The 23,307-nt window shown below is 46.1% G+C and overlaps 1 protein-coding gene across 1 annotated transcript in view; it reads right to left on the reverse strand.

Moving 5' to 3' along the window:
* cacna1ba (calcium channel, voltage-dependent, N type, alpha 1B subunit, a) overlaps positions 1 to 23,307 on the reverse strand; it is a 167,031-nt gene that overhangs the window by 70,115 nt on the left and 73,609 nt on the right. Inside the window, exons 9-15 of the mRNA XM_069183194.1 lie at positions 14,822 to 14,925; positions 8,229 to 8,344; positions 7,237 to 7,293; positions 4,542 to 4,631; positions 1,653 to 1,862; positions 1,436 to 1,548; positions 794 to 906 (exon numbers count right to left, since the gene is read on the reverse strand). Coding sequence (XP_069039295.1) covers positions 794 to 906; positions 1,436 to 1,548; positions 1,653 to 1,862; positions 4,542 to 4,631; positions 7,237 to 7,293; positions 8,229 to 8,344; positions 14,822 to 14,925 — 803 coding nt within the window. The remainder of the gene's footprint in view (positions 1 to 793; positions 907 to 1,435; positions 1,549 to 1,652; positions 1,863 to 4,541; positions 4,632 to 7,236; positions 7,294 to 8,228; positions 8,345 to 14,821; positions 14,926 to 23,307) is intronic.

Genomic DNA, 23,307 nt, shown 5'->3' on the forward strand with positions numbered 1-23,307 from the left:
CAAATTAGCTTAAGTGCATTTTTAATTGGGTTATTAACCACAAACATATTATATCTTTCTTAGAATACTATAATATACAAACTGTAAACAGAAAGAGAAACGTAGAACAAATTTGCCCTTCAAAGACATCTTCTGAGTGTATTAGATTTAACATGCAGGGTTTCGACAACATCCTGTCTCTCTGTGTTGATTTGCAATTAAGTTAAATGAAAACTGATTTCCCAGCAGGGTGAAGCTGGAACAAGCTGCAGGAAATGCTTCTTGTTGACTGAAGATGACAATGATTCTTGTGCCCTTAAAAAAGAATTCCGAACCAGAAACCAGTCCTCCGTCTATAAATAAGCACGTTTCAGGTGTGGATCAGTGCACCGAAGGGAATAAATGAAAAGGGAACAAAATTAAAAGACAGAGGCAGAATGAGCAGAATGATGCAGCAGCCTGTAGAGTGTACAGTATTTAGGGCTTGAGGTTATTGGTTTTAACCGATGATAACTGGAAAAAAATCATTTGCCTGTAGACCGGCAAGGTGGGGGCATTGTGCTGGTTAGTCCCTTCATACAGTCATTCAGTATCAGAAAACTGCTTATTTCTGGTGAGGGTCACCTGCAGCACAGGAGCGGGGCAGGACACCAGTCCGCTGCAGGGCACACACGAGCACAGAGGGGGAAATTTAGAGACAACAGTGAAACTAGTCAGGATGTCTTTGGCCCCTCTGAATGTGTATATTACAGAACCTGAATAGATCAAGCCCCATGTGTATTAAAGGGAGGCGATGGGAAGGAAGCAGACTTACTTTGTTACTTTGAAAATCCTGAGCAGACGCAGGGCTCTCAGGACACTGATGCCGAATGAGGCCCCGGGCTTCACTGCTGCCCAGACCACCTCAAAAATACTACCCACTATCACCTGGCAAAGAGAACAAGAGGAACAGGATACAAAGAGTGAAGCCAGGAAATTATCTTCATTAGGAAACTAGCTTCTTATATCCCTTAAACTACTTCAGGATTTGACAGCAGAGCTACCAACTTCTAGCCTAAAGTCTCAGGAGCTGACAGTGCTGAGACAGGACCTCCAAGGTATACCTGGAATGCACTGTCTACATTGTGTGGTGCTGTCTGTTCTACTGTGCGTGTTCTGAGAGAACGGTACAAATAACAATCCCATTGTACATGTCCAAATGGCAAAAAACTCTCCTCTATATATCTATCATGTAAACTGTTGTACTTCAAGCCTAGACCACGGTTTAACATGTACTCAGACCCACCCCAGAAACGAGGACTGGGAATGGCCCAAACCAGATGATTGAGAACCATCAAGAAAGACACACTCTTCCTTTCCTGTTAAGAAGGGCTTTCAGGGATGAAAGAGAAGGGAATGTGGTGTGAAAGGGAAAACTGGACTGTTGGGTGGGGTGTGTTCATCGACTCGGACTCACCCCAAAATCAAAGCAATTGAAAGAAGAGTGAAAGTAGTTTCTGGGTCCCAGCCCATACATCTTCAAGGTCATCTCGGTCAGAAAGAGGCCCAGGAACACAAACTCAGCCAAGTCTGGAACACCATGCCACCCAGAAAAACAAGACAGACGACGTGAGGGTTAACTGTGCGGCCCAGCGGTGCACAGGTGACGTGGGGGTGCAGCACACGGGACCTACACAGCGCCTTGGTGAGCCAGTCCGGCTGGTCGTAGTGCACGATGGCCACGCACAGCGTGTTCAGGGCCACCAGGCACAGGACGATCCAGTAGAAGCTCTGCGACTTGACCATGCGGCGGATGAAGAACCGCAGCCTCTTCTCCTTCCGCCGGAAGTAGGAGGAGCTCTCGTTCTTGCCGCTCTTCAGGCTGGTGCGGGCGAACGGGGAGCCTGGCCAGCGTCGGGACAGAGAACACGGGTCAGGGCCGACCGGCCGGGGGAGTCATCCCTCGCCCTCTCACCAAGGGGGGCCGCACCCACCCGCCTGCGAAGCCCTTCCTCAAAATTTGAGGACGTGTTAAATCCAAACACTTCCTTTTTATCCAGTTAACTTGGAACAGAGCATGCGCAAGGAAGCAAAACGAAATGCCACTCACAGCTCTACAGTTCTAGAAGGGGCAGGGCGGGGGTGCTGCATTATCTCTGCAAAAGATGAGTTTCCACTGCCTTCACTGCTCTTTTTTTTAATCATTAAGGCACAGAGGGGCCCACTCACGGGCACGCCCACCTGTAGAAGAACTCTTCCCAATGGCAGCAAGCAAATAGGAACTGACTGGGTAAATAATCTAATAGCTGATTCTGCGAGAGGGGTTTTTAAAGGCTTAACCCAATCAGTTTTGGAAAACCTGCAGGACCGGGGCTCCCAAGCTGCAGGGCAGTGCTTTAATCAGCCGAGAGAGTGGCCGCTTCCAGAGACCTCCTCGGCCCCCACTGGCGGCCCTGCAGAGCACGACCCCAAGTCTGCCCTCACTGTGTGAGGCTGGGCCGGTGACGTCCTCCCTCCTCTGGTCCCGCCACTCCCCCGAGTGCACGCCCACACGAACACTCGACCCACCAAGCCCCTTCGCCAGCTGGCTGGGAGGTTGTGGGAGTGGAAAGGGAAGCCTGCTGCTGGAGCAGCCCTCTTCTCTCCTGCTCACAGTCCCTGCAGACACTGCTCCTGAGCAATATTAAAAACCTCAAATCTTAAATTAATCCCAAATGTCAGCTGGGCATTAAAAAAGTGAAAAATCATACTATTACCACCTCATTACTCCTCTTGAATGAGCCCAGGAATAATCATTATTCAGGCTATTTTGAGCACAGATTAAACTCCTGAAGCACCACGTGTTTCTGACACTGGAACGTGCACTGTAACATTCGTTTAGATCACTATTCATGCCTTTCTGCAGTGCTGAGGACTTTTTACCTCAAACCAAATATAAAATCCCAAATAATTAAGACTCCCTCATGTGGATCTAATTTCTGACTCAGTCTGAAAGCACTTGGGCAGCAGAATTTCAAGGCTTTAAGTGCCATTAAAAACCGAGGCCACAGATACTGTAGTAGCAAATCTTTCCCTTATTAAGCATACTTCTTTTGGCTACTGTCATTATTCATTTGCAGTCTTTTTTTTAGGCTTTTGTTTGAATTTGCTCAGCACTGCATGTTTAATGACAATGGGCAGAGTTCATAAGCCCTGGTTAGATTTGATCTTCAGATTGTGTCTAAGACTGGTGTTCGAGTGAAGTCAACCAAGATAGTACTGTGACGCTACTGCCTATGGACCACTACATCTTCTGACACTGCTGCTGCCAATTACTGCTGTTACACTGCTTTTGCTCTTAAGACTGTGCCTGCTAGTACTGCTAAGAAGTAATACTAAGATTTCTACTGTTCATACCTCTGCTTCTGCTGGTATTACTACTATCCCTTCCCTCACATCTACTATCCTGCAATCAGCAATCCTAGCTGGTTACCCATTAGCTAAGAAGATATCATGAGACCCATAAATATCTTATTTTCAATTACCTAGGAAATGGGTTTCCCTGAGAGTCAGGGGTCAGAAAGTTCAGGAAAAGATGGGTTAAACAAGTTTTTTCCACTTAAAGCAGAAGAAACCACAATCAAGAACCCAGCGGCTGATTAAATTAGGTAGGTACTGGACATTTTCTGGGTTTAATCTACTCAAATGCCCAGATTGGTTACCAATCAAAGAACTCCTGAGTCTTTTCCCAAGCCAGGAGTGGAGTGCCTTGCATTCCCAACAATATTCTTTTTTACAAGACTGAAATATGAACTGAACACATCTTTCAGGTTCTTGTAATGAAATCTGGAGGACAGACGGTTGGCAGTTAAGATAAACTTGAATTAATCAATCACTGTGGCTTCCCATTTCACAGTTTTAACTGCAAGTTATTCTCTGCAGTCCTTCAATTATTTCAGCTGTGGCTAAACGGGGCCCCCTCCTCTGTATCAGGCCTGTGTGAGTCTGTCATGCTGCAAACATAATGCTGTGAATTAATAAGAGTTGACCTGACATTTCAGAGCGCCCCCTCACACAGGCCTGGCTTTGAGAGAGACTCAAAACAATTAAAATGATCCCTTGGAAAAAACTGAGAGCCAGGGACAAGAATTGGGTTGGGTTAGCATGACTGCAGGTGTACGGGAGTTCCATGCACTGTCAGTGTTATTTAATTAAAAAAATCAAGCAAATGTGACTGATCTTATTACTTTTTATTCTTAGTCTTATTCACTTTTTTATCCTAGTACTGCTATTAATATATAATAAGAATAGATGTGGTTGTGGAACTCTCCATCAAAATGAATACCTTTGTCCACATTCGCTCTTGTTATGTAGACAGACTGGACATGAATTAGATTAATTCAGTCTCAGGCTGAAATGTTCACTTTTACAACTTGAGTGCATTTAGCAGTGTGCTACACCGACTTCCAGTCTGTGACACTGTAAACTGAATAGTACAGCCTGTCCAGACACTTGTTTGCATTTAAACCAGAGTGGCTCAGTGTATTTCAGCACAGACTGCGCAGGCTGGGATGCAGAGATCAGAAGTCAGAGAGTAGTCTCACCCACGGAGGAGATGTCTGTGAAGTGGTCCTCTCCTTCCTCAGCGTGGATCAGGTCATTCTTGCTCTTCTTGGTCTTGGCTCTTTTTAACACTACACACAACCAACAGGCAAAGACATGATGTTATTTAGGCACAGCAAAACTGCTGACTGAATGTTAATCACATGCTTGTCACCAACACCTGCATTTTGGAGAGAATACCTCCACATGTACAGAAGATAGATTTGATTAACTCTGTGCATATGGAAGTAAAGGCAGAAAGGGACTAGATTTTTTACAATTAAGCTGATGCTGAGCTTTCCTCCGAAAACCTGTATTGTTAAGTCAAGCAATTTCCGACAGCAAAAGAGCAACAGTAGGAAGTTAAACTACAGCTAGAAAAAGGTGTCAAAGGGATCTTTTCCTTCCATTTGGCTCCTCCACGAGTAGCAGACTGCGAGCTCAAAAACAGGGCCTGGTTATTTCTTAGTGACTCCAGTATTCCAGCTGCTTCATCTTCTCTGTATCAAACTATTCCCTGGATTTATATACTTCTCCATGTCAAGATGTTTTCTGAAATACAGCAAGAACCTGTTCTCGGCTACAATGGAGACCAGACCGCGGCATCTGCCATGAGGCTGGTAGTAGAAACACAACCCCACTTGAGCCGTGGAATTGAAGGCAAGGGGCAAGCACAGGTCTAACACCAAAAAAACACGACCCACGTGGCACTAAAGTCCAGGCCAACAGCACAAAAACAACTACAAATAACCAACTGCACTGGGTCACGGAAGTATTAATCCTTGCGTAGCAGCTGTGAGAGTTGCCACAGCCGGGCCGCCGGGCAGCGGATCAGCGGGAGGGCGCTGTGCCTACAGGGATCGGCAGAGGGCTTGATGCAACCCACCCCACCCAGCTGCAGCTCAACGCCGTCGCCACAATACCAACACTGCAGCAATGCAGCAGGAGGCTCAGTCTGAACGGGGAAATCGAGGAGAAACAAGCTCTCGAGTCTAACAGGGGGATTTTACCGCATTAACAGCTGGAGCCTGGAAGAATCCGCCCTTCCGTATTAAAACTTCATTTGGATTAAATGAGGCAGCTCACTGCCGGCACAGGGACGCCACATGCTGGGCGCACAACAGTAACTCAGATTCGTCCCCTGCGGATTAGCAGGCATTGTGTGAAGGATCAAAAACGCCCCTCCGCAGCACAGCCTTTCTCTTCTGGTGTGCCGTGCAGATCTGGGGAGATCCGCAGATCCGGGGCTCTGACAGGAGGAAGGGCGCGCAGGTCTCTAAGCTGCGCGGTTCTGAAGCGAGCATCACGGCCGCAGGGCAGCGCAGAGCAGACCCGCTCCAAAGGGGTCGAATTTGGGGGACTTTGCACTCTCTGCGACTTTTCTTATTTACTTTCCATCTACAAATCGCTTCGGGGGTAGATTTCCCTCCACCCCCACCTAAGCCCGCTTGCGATGTTTAATTTTGGCTGCAAACACGCCGTCCCCGCTAAAATTTTGCATTTCGTATAAAATAATATATACGTGTCAGCAGTGTTTCACAATATGTTGCTATGATATTCCGAGACCTTGCCGATGTTTAGCTCAAGCTACCCTGCTGGGTTAGGCTGGCTGGACAAGAATCCACTGGATGAGATCCTGGATCAACTGACTTCCAACAAGTGTACAAAGCAACAGATAGATGGCCTGAATGGTTTCCACCAGTTTGTGACCCTGCACGTCTTCTAACAAACACAATACCTTCAGGACCTCAGATTCACTCAACCCCCTTCGATACTGTTCCACTCCCAGATCCGCCTGCCCCTTTCTAATTCTCATCAGCTCATCCCCCACAGGACCCCCAGTTAAGGCCTGGGCTCAGCAGAGTGCAAGGCACCAACTGCATCTGCTGTCTTCGTGACAGACCTGCCACACACAGCCCTGTCAGAAGACCCAGACTGATCAGCGTGCTCCTCTGCGAGACACAGCTCTGTGTTCAGTAGTAATGCTATTAGGTGAGGCTGTGTAATTACAGCTGCGTTGAGCACCTCCACAATTGCAGAGACTGTGGCACTGCTGTGTGGGGCGGACTAATGTTTAATTAAGTCTAGTCCCATGATATCCAAATAATATTTTTCATTATTTTTTTAATTACCGCTATATTACCTGAACATTGTTGTTTTACAGAAAAAGACATGACTGGTAAGTACAGGATCTTTAATTTTTTTCTTAGATTTCTGTCAACAGTGCTCCTTAGGGGGACTTCCTTGTCCCCCTAAGCCCTGTGTCAGTTTAACCTCAAACCAGTGCCAGAACCCTGAACTGAACTGACTGATCACTCTGCCAGCGGCTGCAGATTTCAAGGTTCTTGCAAGACTTTCTAAATCATCTGAAGACCCCCACCCCACCCTGCTGCCCTCACACACACACACTCACCCCCAGCTGATCACGAGCTGCAATCCAAAAACGTTTTAAAAAACAGAATATTGGTTCAGTTAAGCAATTGACAGCAAAGCTGAAACAGAAATCAGAAGGCAATACTGGACACTACTGGTTTGGGCCCACTAAACCAGTAGTGAGCAACCATCAGGTTACTCTACGTGTTTGGAACTGGCCATTAATGTTATTATATTACTCATTTCTTCCTGACCCAGGTTTGGAAGACCCTGCTTTAGAGAAAACAAAACACTTTAAGGCCCATCCCTTGCCGTGCCACCCACCGTCCAGCGGAGATTTCTCCTCAGCGATCCTGTCCTCTTCTGCCAGCATGACCTCCTCTGGAATGAAGACACATGGATCAGGATTCTTCACGTCAAAGTGCAGAGACACCCCCCCCATCCCAGCCCCTCCCTGACCACCTCCACATATGCCCCACTCGCTGCAGTACTGCCTTCTTATGCCCAAAATGAATAAGCCACCACCAATCATTACACTGGGCAGCTCCCTTGCTGAGATCAGGGCTCTTGCAGGTTAAAGTCAGCGCGTCATGTTCTACACCAAGCTGGACCCCGGCGATTCTCCCGGGCTGGCCGACCCGCAGACCTTAGCGAGTCTCTGTGTGAAGGCCAGCGTGGGTCACGCGCTGGGAGCCCGGTCTGACAAGGACAGGCAGACGTACAGCAGCCTCGGTTCTTCTAGAAGCTTTTAGACTCTCCCTCCACCACAGCGCACTGCGGACAGCTGCAATCAGGGCTGGGGCTTGGGGAGAGCCAAACCAGGCCACAAGCCAATTTCGGAAAAAGGTCTCTCTCTGTCCCTCTTCCACTCATGTCCGCCCTTCTCATCTCTGCAGCCATCTCTCCTGTAGCCTCTCCAGACCCGTTCTTCCCTGTTCCTTTGTGCATCGACATCAAGGTCCAGAGTCCCGCACAGAGCTTACAGTGGTGTCTAAATGTCAAGCATTCATGTGGCCATGAAAGAACTGCTCTGGCCACCACTGAGATGACCAGAGTTCCAACACCCCAGCCCCTGTGGGTCATCTATGGATTTCTAAAAACAGCTTTATACTTGCATTAGACCTGACTGAAGACTAAGTTAAAAAAAGACCTCTATCAAATCGAGAGCTTAGCTCTCCTGGTAGTTCCTCAAAGAGCACAGCAGAGGGGCGCGGCTGCACACAAGCAGGCCCGTGCAGGCGTGTTGAATGCATGCAGACCAGGAGCCCGGCTAGGCCAAGCAGAGAAGGGAGCGGGAATCTGGAGACCAGCCTGACCTGCCTTGCATATCCACTCCAGGTACCCGGTCAGCTCGCGCTCGATCTGCTGCTGGCGTCGCAGCTTCAGGAACTCCTGCCTCTTCTCCACGCGCTCACGCTCCTTGGCAAACTCACTGCGGGACAGGGACAGGGACAGGGACAGGGACAGATCAGAGCCTCGTCTCGGCTTCAGTTCACAACCGTGACCCCCCACCGCACAAGGAGAGGTCACTGTCCAGGAGTAACACAGGCTAGAAACTTCACCCCATCGAAACATGGACAGCTTGATTTGAGCAAAACCTCATGGCACACCTACGACAAGACAAGTCTTGAGAAACACAAACTGCTGAATTGGGGAGGGCTGTGAGAGTGATGAGCGAGTGAGCCTGTGACTGCCAGGAATAGGGGTCTGTTCTCCCAGACTTTGGTTACAAACTCCAGTCACTGACTGCCAGGCATTCCAAGGTTAATAAGGCTGACGCTGTCCTTCCCCCAGCAGACGTGATTATAATAATGCAATATCTGTAGGGACACAACGCTGACATTCATACGTCATTCGTAATGACGCTGCAAACCACCCTGTGGAGCAGGACACTTTACTGCTGACAAACGCATTGCCTAACTAGCAGAGTAAGTCCAGAGAACTTTGTTAATTAACTTACAGTACACTTACAGATTTTCTTTCTTTTATTTGTGTGGAATAAATTAACCCTACCCCTACCTGTGTCATCACAGCTTACACTGTTAACAGTGAATGACGGCAGTGCAGTCATGAAAGATTCTTTCACTAGTATGGTGCTTTCTCACAACGGAAGGAGCTACATAAACTAATCATTGTTTTTTTTTTTCCTGTAGCAGCAGGGGGGGTGGTGACTCCGTTACGTTCTAATCAAATGAGTATTGCAGTTAGCAGGAATTGTGACCTTTTCAGAATAAAAACCAGTGTTCTGAATTCATTGTAAGTGTAGCCCGGTAGATGTGTTCTGTCCTGTGTGTTTTATTTTTGCATTTGAGAAGACAAGAGAGTAGGATCAAAAGCACAACTCTCACTAAGAACGATACCAGTCACAAATGGTTTGCAAGTGTTCTGGGGCAGCACCAGCGCGGTTTAGATATTTAAGATGAGACCTGATCTCTATTCCGTCCACAGCAGCTTTTTAACCGCAGTTGAACAGAGAGAGAGTGAGGGAGGGAGAGGCCTGAGAGAGAGGTAGCTGCTTAAGAGATGACAGGAGGGAGAGGCGCGGTCTCTTCATATTGATCATTTTCTGTTGAAAAGGAGGGGGTTCTCCCGTTTCAAGGGGAGATGGGGAAGGGTGGGTTAGGTGGTCACTATTAGTATTGTTAATGTCACTGGTGGTCTATGGATAAGTGTTTGTTCGACGTATTTGTGTTGACGGCTCCGATCAGTACCAGCCCTGCCGACGAGAGGAAGAGAGAGAGAGAGAGAGAGAGAGAGAGAGAGAGAGAGAGAGAGAGAGAGAGAGAGAGAGAGAGAGAGAGAGAGAGAGAGAGGATCCCCCTCCCACGGCCCAGTCACAGCTCTGCTTCGATTGGGCACCCCCCCCACGCGTGAATACAGGCAGCCCCTCCCTTGGGGGGCACGCGCTGGACTGAGGGGGCGGTCAGCCTGGAATCCCAGCACTCCCGCAGGCGAGGAGGCTCCCAGCCTCTCTTCAGACTGCTCCCCGTGGAGCTCAAGGAAGCACTTTACCCACGCAGCACAGGAGCACGGCTCCAGAGCTGCCTTATGTTTCTGCTTTACTCAGCACCAAATAGGATGTGCATACACAGATACTGTATAGCAAGATCTTGACACATATTTAGTAGATACTCTACGCTTATTTCACTAGATGCCTTCACCTGGGTTCTCATCTACAGGCAAATACTGTACATATAATATTCCTTTCGAAATGGGAGATGAACAGTTTATTTCAACAATGCCATAACCAAGATTATGCGGGCTACCGCCTCCCTGTTGAAACTCGTATACTGTTTCAGCAGTGCAAAGGTCTGAGACATTTTGCACTGTTCTGCTCTGTTCACTGAATGCTCTTCCCTCTTTGCACAGAATGATGATTCAATGGCGATCTCCAGCTGAAACTTTGCCGGTTTGTTTGAAGCTGGCAGTTAATTCTATATTTTGTAGCACAAAAGGCAGCCTTTTAGCTTCAAGGACGAGTGATGAGGAAAAACAACATTATTGCTGCAGCAAGAGGGGCAGCTGGGTTAGCTTGTCTGCTTGACAGCCTCACCACAACATTACATTAATGACGACACAACAGCTGACAACGAGTCAATTAGATCCGACTGGTGGTGAATTGGCTCCTACTGTACAACACTTCATATTGGCTGCTCATGTAGTTTACCCTGGCTTGCTGTGATCAAGTTAAGTTCACTGTGAATTTAAAACTACTAAACAACAAGCACAGTCTCTTCTCACTCAAACTGAGCTGTAACAATCACAGTTGTTGTAATTGGAGAAAACACTAGTGTAGTCTTACAGTGTATTGTTGATCCTCATAAACATATATTTTAGTCTCAGACTGCATCTGAGACTAAGGGCTTTATATAGCAGCATCCATTCCATCAGCTGTACTTCCTACAATACAATTTCATAAGACCACTGCACCTCAATTAACTACAATTAAAAAATTTAACTTACTTATAAATTAAAACTATACATGGTTAATAGCATATCCTGCAATACAGCACAGATATACTATAAATGCACAGACACCGACATCTGAATGATCTATTTCCCTTCTTTTACAACAGAGTTAAAGTTTTGTGTAATTATAGAAATATCATATGCCTTTTCTTTTATTGACTGTCCCCGTCTTTATCCTCCTACCCCCCAGAATCGACCAACCTGTAATAGTAAATAAGGTAGCGGATCAGAACCAGGTGCGGGAGCCAGGCTGGGGCCCCCTGTGCGACACTGGACTCCCCGCTGCCCGGTCCCCCGGACGCCTGACCTTTCCAGGCCCCCCCGCCCCCTGCTGCCTCCCCAGGCGGGGGCTTCTGAGAGACGGCGCACGCTGGTGTCACGGGGAAACAGGCCCCCCCGCCGGCGGACCTCTCTTCTCATCCCTGCGTGCGCCTGGATCCCTCGCCAACTCAAAGACAACGGCCTTTACCTTCTAACAAAGGGCGCAGCTCGGGGCGCGGAGGATAACGCAGGACGACAGTGCCCGCGGAGGGAGTGTGGGAATGAAAGAGCCGTGTGAAGGTCACTTCAATGGACGCGGTGGAGGCCGACCTGAGAGAAGCACAGGCCCAGCTTGCATGGGGGGGGGGGTTCATGGATACACTCCTACTCTATCGCCATGCCCAGGAAACACAGGGCAAGCAGGAAATTATGTAAAGTGACAGGACCTGCCCGCCCAGTGCCCAGAGCTCACATGCGACCGCAGGACGCAGGAATGTCGTTACAAAATGTTTGCATAGCACAAGGAGGAGTGTTTTCTTCTGCTCTTGTGCTCATCATATTACAGTCTTCCTTGGCTCGGCATAGTTGACCGTATTTCTTCACTCAAAAAATTCCCTGCCTCAAGGTAACCACTTGCAAAAGTTGCAAAAGGAACTAGTGAAAAATTAGGTGAATTAAAAAAAGATCATGCTAATTAGCACGTATTTCTCCATTAAGAAACACTACATTACATTCTGTCTGAATGTAACTGTTCCTAGACCACATGCTGCTGCTCAAGCTACAGAATTTCCATTAAACTGACTCCTGGATACCTCAGTGTGTTTCTCCTGTGTCATCATATTTGAAGGGGAAAGTAAGAATAGTTAATGCAGATGCCCAGATGTCCCCATTCCCAGCTCAAAGGTCAGTGCTGGATTTCGTTAGAGGGAAGCACAGATCATGGTGGACTTGTCTGAATGATATATTGCACTTTCAGCACCTGGAAGAGCGACAGAGCTGGATAACAGCCCAAATCCCCACTGCAGAGCATTACAAAATAGCCCTGGTCCGGCTCTCAGCTCAGTCAGTTACACCGCTAGCAAGGAGGTGGAATCACAGCTTCCTTCCCTGTCATGCAGGCCAGTATAAAGTCTCAGAGAAGACAAACACCCTGCCACCCTCAGAGCGGACAACCACAGCACGGCACCGACAAACGCCTTCACAGAAACGACTGGCGAATCTCTTAAATGTTGTGTTTCTCTCACTGTATCGAGGTGTCAGTAATGAGGATGTGGTGCCGAGCTGTGCTCAGAGTCTACAGGTCATAAATAAGGGCAGAGAGAGAGGTGAAAAGAGCTTCGAGATGAAAAAGGCCTTAATGATCTCCCCTTTCTTCTTTCAACTGCACCTCCACACATGAATGAGACAATCACTTCCTGAACTAAACAGTTCCAGTAACTGGCAAAATCTCATTGTTTCACTTTAAATCCTAAGCTGGATAGACCCTGAAGACCTTTTTTTTAATAAAAGGTCTAGTTAAGCAAATTATTGATTTGCAAACAGAAGTGAAGTAAGTCAAGAGAAAAACAGGACTGCTGGAGTCCCCTGAGCCAGATCATTGAAGCAACAGTGCAAAACAGGAGGGGGCCCAGCACAGTTCCAAAGTTACACAAAGCTTCACCCCAGCTGGGCTTACTTAAATTACTTGAATCAATGTCAGAAGTTGCAGAAGTAAACCAAACGTTATTCACGCTGGTTGGGCCATTAAATTTCCCATCATCCCACCCATCCAACCACTGACAGAAAGCTGCTTGCTCCTGGTCAGGGTGCGACACAGGACTATACCCAGAATGGAACTCCATTTCCGCGAATAAGCCTGAATAACGAGCCGCTAATTGATCGGCCTGTCGGATGAGGAGCTGAAGCACAGTGCAAACCAGAGGGCGTGTCCCAGCTCCGGCGCAGGCACGAAGGAGCACACTGCCCTCTCCCCTCGACACGACTGGCTCTCTTGAGGCTCATGAGGCTTTAAATAAGAGAACTGCTACAGAACCTCAAGCCCCTTTTAAAAACACAGAAAGCCTAAAGCGGAATCAACCAATGAAAACAAACTAAATGAAACCACAGAGCAACATTTACATCAGAGAGCACTGAAAACCATCTGTGGTGTATGCCAGTGAAATACGATTAGATTTCCTTGCAGCAATAAATTCCAGCCCCAACAGCAGCCCAGCTATCGCATAACCTTCTGTGTAGCTGGACTCAGGATAGTCTGGGACTAAGGCTGTGAAAAAGAAGAAGACAGATTGTTCCTTACACAGGGGAGCAGTGTAGGTGCAATGTCCGAAGGCAGAAATGAGGGTTCTTGGAGGACAGATCATTAATGGAAATTTACTCACAATAAAAAACTCATGGATCAGAGCAAATAAAATATTGAAACAACCTTGGAGAAACTCCTGCTGTTTTGCAAATTCCCTCCACAGATAGCAGATGTGCAGAGAATTCAGACTCAGAACGTTCTTCTCAGTAGAAAGACACACACCAGTGCAGGCATGCTGTCTAAACTAAACACGGACTCACCAGACAGCAAGAGCCGCTCTCCAGATAGATTCAGCCTCCCAGAATTAACATTCCCCTTGCTCTAGTATTTCAATGATACCAAACGTGGGCCCAGCATTTAAATTTGCAGATGCACAGACTGATTGTATAACAAGTTTTGATTTAGAAGCCAAATGATGCAGAGATGGGACTGTGCCTGTGGCTGGAAGGTTGTCAGTTCGTATCCTGTGGTCGGCAGAGGAATCCTACTCCGTTGGGCCCCTGAGCAAGGCCCTTCACCCCAGCTGCTCCAGGGGCGCCGTATAAATGGCTGACCCTGCGCTCTGACCCCAAGCTTCTCTCCCTGTCTGTCTCATGGAGAGCAAGTTGGGGTATTAAAAGACAAATTCCTAACACAAGAAATTGTACAGTATATGGCCAATTAAGAGATCTTATCTAATATCTAATATCTAATCTAAGATATGACATTCAGATAACAAACTGCCTCTGCACAGCTCTTTTCATCTGGATTGTTTCCAAAGCGCTTTACGCACAGGTGGGGACACACTTCTTCCCCAACTAGAGTGACATGTAGCTGCCATTTGCATCATCAATACTACTGCACAGCAGATAAGGGGAGGAGGGAGAAACTGCTTCTCCAGTTGAATTAAGGGGGAGCTTAAGGAAAAACAGATACAAACCCAGAGTGGATTTTAACCAGGACACTGGGGTGAACATCCCTACACCTTACAAACAGTGCCCTGGGACCTTTAGTAGTCTGGACTTTGGCTTAACATCTCATCCAATGGCAAGTGGATGCTGCACATTGGTGTTGTTGGAGGGGAGTCCCCATTACCTGTAAAGCACTTTGAGTGGAGTCCAGAAAAGTGCAATAAGTGTTAGCAATTATTATTAATTCTTATAGTGTGGTCGCCCAGTCACCAAAGCAGCAGGTTTAGAAATTCTGGTCAAGAGAGAAAAGCACTATAAAAGCACCGACCTCTAGCTTTTATACATTCTCTGATACTAATTACATGATTTAACTAATTGTTAGGGTCAAAAGTCAAGTAACCTCTTTTTTTTTGTTCTACACTTAGAACAAAGAGAACAAATGTACAAAACATCCCATCCAGCAAGGGGCGGTGTTTGGAAGGCCTCTTACCCAGACAGGACTCCTAGGACCAGGTTCAGCATGAAGAAAGAGCCGATGATGATGAGCGGGACGAAATACAGCCAGTTCCAGGTGTTTCCTGAGGCATCGTTGGCCTGCAGAGAGAGACAGAGACCACTCAGCACTGTCACATTACACATCAGCAGTCATTAGACACAGTACCTCCAAATGGGCACTCACAGCTAAAGATGTCTTACACAGAACTTCAGAGACAGACAGGAGGAGAGAGAGTATAAACTTCAGTACTGGTCCTCTACAATATCTGCTGTCTCGTACTTTGTCCACAGAGGCAATCAGAAAACGGGATAGCAGTTTTCTTTCTTCGGCACAGAAGGTGCAAATCCCGCTGGGAGCCTGGGCTCCAGTCGAGGAGCAGCAGAGGTCAACGGGTTCACACATTTGATCTATTTGAATAACTTGCTGAATGGTTTCCATGAAAACCAGGGTCAATCAGAGCTCCGTCCCTGCTGCTCTAATTGCTACATAGTTCTGATCAAATTGATTTTAAAATACAATACATCAAAGAGATTGAAGAACAATGAAAATTATTATATTTTTTGACAGGCTGGTTAGGCCACTGTGGGACTAAAAAAGGGAGCAAATGAAAGAAAAGATTTAAGAAAGATTAAGAAAGATATAAGCCAGAGTTCAATATTATATGTCATGTACTGGTTGAGAAACTCTAAAACGCACTGCAGAGAAGACCTCAGGCTTTGCATGCTAGTCCAGACAAAGTGCAGAATACATATACAAAGTCATGATTCCAAATCAACGTGCAAAACTCAAAACGTGATCAAGACACAGAGATATCCCTTGGATTATAATGAGCCCACATACTGTACTTATAGGTCAACACAAGCAAGGTGGGAGGGGGTGGCTAAGCACCCCCTTCCCTGCAAGGCCAATACCCAAGTGTAGGAAGACAAGCTTGTGCCATAAATCTATATCACAAGACATATGTTTTTATTTTACAGACTAACAGAACCAATGCAACGTTTTAGGATGTAACCGAACACCGAGTTTCAAACAATTTCTTCCGTGGCGATATTGAAAGCGAGACGATATTCAGCACTTAGCACTCAGTGTCACTGGGGAATCTAAAAAGACTCCACACACACACACACTTATTCTGTGAGGATAACGGTTAAATATCTGCCTGTTTAATACAATTTCAAGTCTTCTGCTGACTAAAAAAAAATCAAGTCTCAGGATATTGGGACAATCTGTTAAAACAGAACATGAATGAAAGCAATGTAATATAATTTAACAGATGGGCTGATAAACTGATAAACCTCTACAATCAAGTGCACCCAGCATGAGAGTTTCAGGCCCAGAAAATGGATTTCTCCTGAGTGAGACGTACATTAAACAGCACATGTGAGTGGCGCATTATTTATGCAGATGCACTGAATACTCCTCTAGTTAATGGCATCTCCAAGGCCCACTGTGTTCTTTTCCTTCAGAGCTTAAAAAGAACTTCCCAGCTGTGATGTTAAATGCGTGGGGAGAGCTCTGATGTCCATGTGAAATTCATGAGCAGTGACAAGATGTTCGGATCAGAAATCACGCAGATTTGATGCTGTTATTCTGAAGCACCCGGGTGTATCGTCGGTATCGGTGCTCTGAAGTGCTGAGTCGGTGGTAAGAAGAGGTACATTTTAATCTTCGTTCCCTTTCTCTGTTCTTCTGCAGCTCGTTCGATGGCAATCCCTCCTGGGGGGCCTGCTGGCTTCCCCTTTCTGCTCCACTTGAGCTCTTACACAGTTGGGCTCGTTTAATGAACTGATTGTATTGCTAATAAGTGTGACACTGTATAACTGCAAGACTAATAAGCATTACAATACACATTACAATAAATAAATTGTACAATTTTAATACTTTCACATTGACCCCAAGCTGATTTCCAAAGAGCTGTACCTTAATTAATGTTTAAGTAAACGAAAGCAGAAAACATTAAGAAAAATCCTGTACCCGCCTAAGAAAAGAATTAAGCTAAACTGTCTACTTGACTACTTTGTTGAAACAAAAAACAGAAGACACTAGCCTGCCAAGAAGTGGATTTGACACCTCCTGGCTACAGTATCAACATTAAAGTGCAGTACTCTGGTTTGTGCTCCATTTTCAATGCAAACACAGATAGCATGTCTTTGCTCCTACATTTCCTCTGTGCTCTTGAGCAGAAGGACAACATCTCCGACGACAAAGAAAGAATCTAATTCCATCCTTTTGAGCTCAGCTGAAAGGTTTGAGCTCCTCCTGTGGTTCCCAATGACTGAGAACACACATGCTAAGGACAAAAAAGGCAACATGCTTGTTCAATCACATCTTCATCAATCTTGGATTGAGGTTTTAAATAGAAGCTTCTAATTTATTAAAAAAGACTGCTGCACATCTGTTTGGCTTTTATGTGTCAGGATGAAAAGCTGTTTTTTCTGTAACTCAGAGTAACACTTGGTAATTATTCCGGCTTAATCGCACAATCATTTTCTATTGAATTCAAGCTGAATGAACACAAATGAAGTAGTCTTTCCCTGACGTATTTCACTCTTAAGGAATTTAAATAACTGGCATCGGAGCAAACATCTCGTTGCTTTTAACCCTTTTAAACTTGGAATTACTCACGCTTAAAAAGGCACTGCAAAACATCATAAAAAGATTGACTGAAAATTGTTTTCAGACATTAAAGCAAAGTGAAACTTGCTGTGCTGTACATTAGGAGTGTGTAAAGCTCTTTAGCATTAGTGGAAGTAATCTTACATTAAGAACTTTAAGATAATGAACCTTAGAAATTAAAATTAATCCAAGTGTTTCTTATCTGCATTGCTACACTTCATTGTGCTCTGAATGAGCTGTTACTGTTCTTTTTCTACATTTAAAGGGATAAGATATTTGTTTCTTCCTCATGGAACAAGAAGGTAGGACAAGTTGAACTAAACCCTGCTCACCATCCTGGGACTGTCAGTACTCCTGTAACCATGAGCCCGGAGTCTGGGAACAAAGAGGGAGGAGGGAGAGACAAAGAGGATTGATTGTTCTGCAGATGACAAATATCGGGAATACTCAACCAGCACTCGAAACTTTGCTGACGAGGGACTTTCCTCCACAAAACACCACATTCCCCGAGTGGCTGGTTTAATAATGATGCCATGGGACAAACCTCAGGCCTGGCGTGGTATTTACACAGTCCTACACCATGATTTTTATGTTTGTGTCTCCTTTTCCCAGCTGGAACGGAACAGAACTGAGAAAGCAGCTCCGATTTGATACAGGTTGCTCAACTGGGGAGGATGAAGAAAACTCCATTCAAGCACTAGGACATTTCCACTTAATGATAAATTGAGCTACTTCTTCCCTATCCAAACAGCCTGAACTGATGCTGCTTTAAGACCTGCTCTTTCCCTCTGGCTTTTTACCAAACAATATACCAACCGTGCAACAGTGATGTCAGCTTAGAAATCTGGATGCATGAGTGACAAAAAGTAATTACTGAACATTCAAAGCCACTGTAATGAAGTTTGGGAGTTTAAAATTTAATACATATTCAGCAATAAATCAAAGGATATTTTTCTTTCTCCTTTCCGTTCACACGTCTTGCAAATAGCTGATTCAGCAATTTACCAAGTAGGTGCAGCTCTGCACGGCCTGTGATTCCTTCAGTGGCTGAACGCCCACAGCCACCCTTCATTAGTTAACTTCGATTAGATTTGCCACCTCTCCAGTTCCTGGGGCTTTTAAAGCTTCTTTTCCTAAGGCACTATTCTGCCTGAGGTCCAGATTAAATCAAAATTTTGATTCATAGACGAGTCTCAAATTACATTCCTATTTAATGTAAACTTCCAGTGGAGAGAAGCAAGAAGTCTCTAGCAGGCAAGATGCCATTACGCACTGGATTCCATCCTCCTGCGACTGGTGTGTTGAAGTCCAGATTTAATTTCCGGGGTCCACATCTGGGACACAAAATGATATCAGACGACACTGCCTGCAGGTCTCCATCTACGTTTTTTTAATCGAGAATCTCGAGAAAGCGCTACATCTTCTCTACGTAGTCTGAACTCGCATGTGGGAGGAAAAGACGGCGCATGTTGGACAACTGGGGCAGCTGAAGGCAAAAGCGTGCTGTGAGACACGCCTTCCCTGCACCTTCCTCGAGAAGCCGCCCCACTCACACTCTAATCCCCCAGCTCTGACCAAGGGCCCGTCATCAACACAGCCAGCCCAGATTTCATCAGCCCCATGAACACCGGCTCCCCACTCATCTAGATAAGACGGCTTCTTGTCGCTCAGCCGCAGAGACCGGCCTTTGAGTGACAAACGATAATCCAGGGAATCTTTTCAACAAGCATGGAGATAAAGAAGTCTGAATCACCCCTTTGTTCAGGTCTGCATCGGCTACGGATTTCTGGTTTAAACCCACTGCTGTAGGGAATCTATTATCTTATTTTAGATGCTAGAGGTTATAAACTCAACTAACAACTTGTTTTGTGGACAGCATAAATATCCTGGACTGGACTGAATTCATACGCCACGAGCCGGCATCACCGAGCACTGCTGACGCTCAGACCTGATTGGAGGAGAGGGGCACACTTCATATGTACACGGGGTCAACAGAGCCCTGGCCAACTAATCCTGACCCCACCCACGACAGTGCTCAGCCAATCCTGTGCTGTGGTTTGGGAAATCCCAATCACAGTCAGCTACTGGCATGTCCCAGTACTCTGCCCTGTTTTAACCACAGTAAAGCAGGCATAAGGCGAGTCCAGTTATGAAACTTTATGGGCTTTAAAGACGACGCGTTTGAAGAGACCCTTGCCGAGTGCCAGAAAGAGTAAGCACAGGACCCGCCCTGTCCTTTGGGACACAGACGCCAAGGCCCTCTCCAGTATGGCGAGTTACTGTACTGCGAATGGAGCAATCAGGGCCGCGACTACTGACTACACCAGCAGCAGCCGCCTCATCTTTGGATCTGAACCTTCCAAAGCTCACAGCTGTAGAGCCGAAGGTTTCCCCACAGGAAGTCGCCACAGGCCTAGGTGGGAGGGCAATTTATGTCGTGGGAGATTTAAACCATAAATAAGATACAAAGGAGAAGCCTACATGCCTTACTTCACACAGTAAATTACCTATTCTCACAGCGGCTGCAGGGCTCTGGGGCGCTGCTCTAGGCCTAGAGCCAGCCCATGGCCCTTCCGACGCACTGGCGCGTGACATAAGTGAGAGATGGAGGCGCAGGCGCTCGGATTATTAATAATTCAATTATAATTTTTCTTCCTTCCTTCTGCAGCACGTATATTTCCTTTCTGAACATGCTGTGCTTGCCTAGGTGCTCAGGTGACCCATCAATCACAATAAGAGACGTGTCCCACACACGGTTAAACGCATTGTGTGCTGCACACCTTACACGGTGGTGCAATCCATTCACCATTACTCAATGACATTTTTGATTGCCATTCACAAATTAAACGCTGCAAGGGTGTAAAGGTTAGTCTGCAGAAACTATTTTTGATATTGGCAAACTGAAGGTGTAGTTAGCTTATTGCCTGCTATTATTATTATTACCATTTTAACATTCAGGTTCAACCTAGATTGTAAAGTGCAGATTAGTCTTCTGGTTTTCTTTTCAGTGGCTGCAATAACGATAGACACAAGCTGATTGGATTTTTATATACACACAATTGTTATTTATATCACGGGTGAAATGGACAAACAGCATCTTCAAGTTTTATTGATTAAAGTAAATGGAAATGGTTTCATAAACTGACCACAGCAATGACCACCTCAAAACACGTGGATTGAGTCCTGTGTTACCCGAGAGATCTGGAGCCTGTCTCCCTAACAGCGTGCTTCTCTATGTGCAATGGCTCTTTGTGGGCTAGGGTCCACACGCAGAAGAGCCGATAGACAGACCCTTACATTCGAATTCTGCTCAATACCACAGCTGGGTCGACTTCTGATTCCTGGGTTCCCCCAGACCTCCCGTGCAGCTCAGTCTCAGACACAGTCTCAGCTGACAGCGGTAAATGGGTAGGCTATGTGCACGCATATCCTTGCAATAACATGATGAATAACATCTGACTGCTGAGTGTTATGCTAGCGTTCGATCAGTGACAATGAAATATCCTGGAAACTCCAATGCGTGGGCATCACAAAGACATCACTTCTGGTAAAGCACGGCCTGCAGCAACATGTCTCGGGAAACACAAGCCCAGGAAATAAGACTGCATCAGTCACTGCCCTTAATGAGAAAGCAAATCTTCTAACGTTTGAAAAATAATTACACAGCAATAACAGAGGAATAACTGTGTAGCATAAGAACATAAAAAGTCATTTCAGTCTGATCGGTTTGCAGTCGCAACTTTGGTCCGAAGATCTCATCCAGTTGTTACTTAAAGGATTCAAATAAACTACAAAGACACTGTTTCACTGCAGAAGGAGAGCTACAATACTTATCGATTAGTTATCGGCAAGGCCTGCTCAACTCCCTTTGGCATTCCTAAGCCACTGCTTCATCCCTGTGTGTTCAAGCGCTTCTGTACTCAGCACCATGGACAGCAGCAGTGCTACTGTACTGGCTGCTTCTGCAATGAGAGCAGCTCCACATGTCCCATCGATTATGCAGACTATCCAGAGCACACGACTCCCCCTGGATGGGAAGCTAGTCCACCATCTACGCTGGGACTCGTATGTGAACCGGTATACTGGAACGACAGGGATAAAGCACCTCACTCAAGGCTATGACAGCTGTGTCCACATCAGGACCACGTCTCCACACCGCTCCCTGAAGCCAGATAAACACAGCAAAAATAAAACAGAACAAAAGGGCCAAAACACATCCATCAGCCAGCAGGACAGTGACAGAAGCTACCTGCAGCACCTGATGTAATGAGGCTCTCTGGGACCAAACGTGGAACAAAGCAGCCTCCTGGACACAAGATTGCTTATAGTCTCCTATTTCCTAACACTGGCCCCACCTGAGAAACACCCACTGTAGCAGAAACACCCAAGGAGAATCTCTAAGATTGAACAAAAACAGGAAAACCTACAAATGAGAAATTAAACACAAACAAAAAAAGCACAGGACAGATTAAATTACTCCTTTAGTTTATTAAAATGATTGCGGTGTGGTCAGCACAGGACATGTGCCGTACTCTTTTTAATTTATTTTTAGTTTCTCTTCTTCTTGCTCACTGGACTGTGGTAATGTATGCTTGTCACTGCACACAGGAGATGGAAGACCATCTAAGCATAGAACACAAGAGCTTCCTCTTGCTCGGGATAACGTGTGCTCTATGAAACCAGCTGAGTGTGTCTGAGCAGACACAAGTGGAGTGAAACAGCAAAACCTAATTATGAAACTGGGAGAATGAAGCCAACTGCTATGAAAAGATGATTTGCCCAGGAATTAATAACCAGATACAGTTAGAACAGATTCACAAGTGAGCCAGGAAAACCATTTTTTGATATTGGCAAACTGTAGCTCCACTTAGCTCTTTGTCTGCTTATTATTACTCTTACAATATTAAAGTTCAGATACCACAGAAAATGTCTAAGCTCTTCCTTTATTTTTAAAGGCGGTTGTAAGATCATCCTTTCCCACCCACATCCCTCAAGCAGTATAAGATTTCTTTTTATGTTATCAGTCTGATGCATCGTGCCTGAATTATTGAATTAGCCACACTTGCAAGTATGCAGCGCACTAACTGAATTTTATCAGGTCCATTAGAAATGTAGCACACCCATCTAAAGTAAAGCGTATTGATTTGAGATGACTAGAGCTGGGTGCAGCTCTGAGACTGTAACACTGGCTTGGCGGATTTCAGAGCTCACAGTGACTTCAGGGGCTCAGCAATCAGACCTGAAGAGGGGGGCTCATTAGCATCTCAATAGGAAACAGTTGTCATCCCCAGGATGTCCTGAAGAGGAGAGTAAAGAGGACAGAACTGAAGATGCACACAGCGCTAGTGATTTTGTGCAATGCACATCAACTACTGCCCCGATCTGACTATCTGAACAAACATCTTTTTTTTCTCGCTTTCTTAATGGGAAAAAAAAAACAAAGCTGGGCTTATGCCATAAATATTTATGATTGTAATGAACGAAGCCTGGTTTATTCAGATCTGTACTTTAACAACCCCTCCCCCACCCCTCCACCACACACACTGCCCTTGCAATCAGGGACCTGGATTACCTCAGCCGGCGATAAATTAGTTAAGGCCCGGAACTTCACTGGGTGAACAGCCGGGACAGCTGAGACCAGCAATCCATCAGCGCCCCCAGGGGCTCCCCTACCCCCTCCTCCAAACTCAACAAACATGACAGGTATGAATTCAGAACACTCCAGGGGGTAAAAGGCACTTCGCAGAAGCGCTGACAAAAACCAATAAACGGAAAATAATTTTTGTTTTACGCCCTCCTCCTTCTGCCCCTAAATTTCGGCCCTGCTATGAAGTCAGCAGGGTGTGATTCTATCATTTACACTC

The sequence above is a fragment of the Lepisosteus oculatus genome, chromosome 24, assembly GCF_040954835.1.
Source record: "Lepisosteus oculatus isolate fLepOcu1 chromosome 24, fLepOcu1.hap2, whole genome shotgun sequence".
Lineage (NCBI taxonomy): Eukaryota > Metazoa > Chordata > Actinopteri > Semionotiformes > Lepisosteidae > Lepisosteus > Lepisosteus oculatus.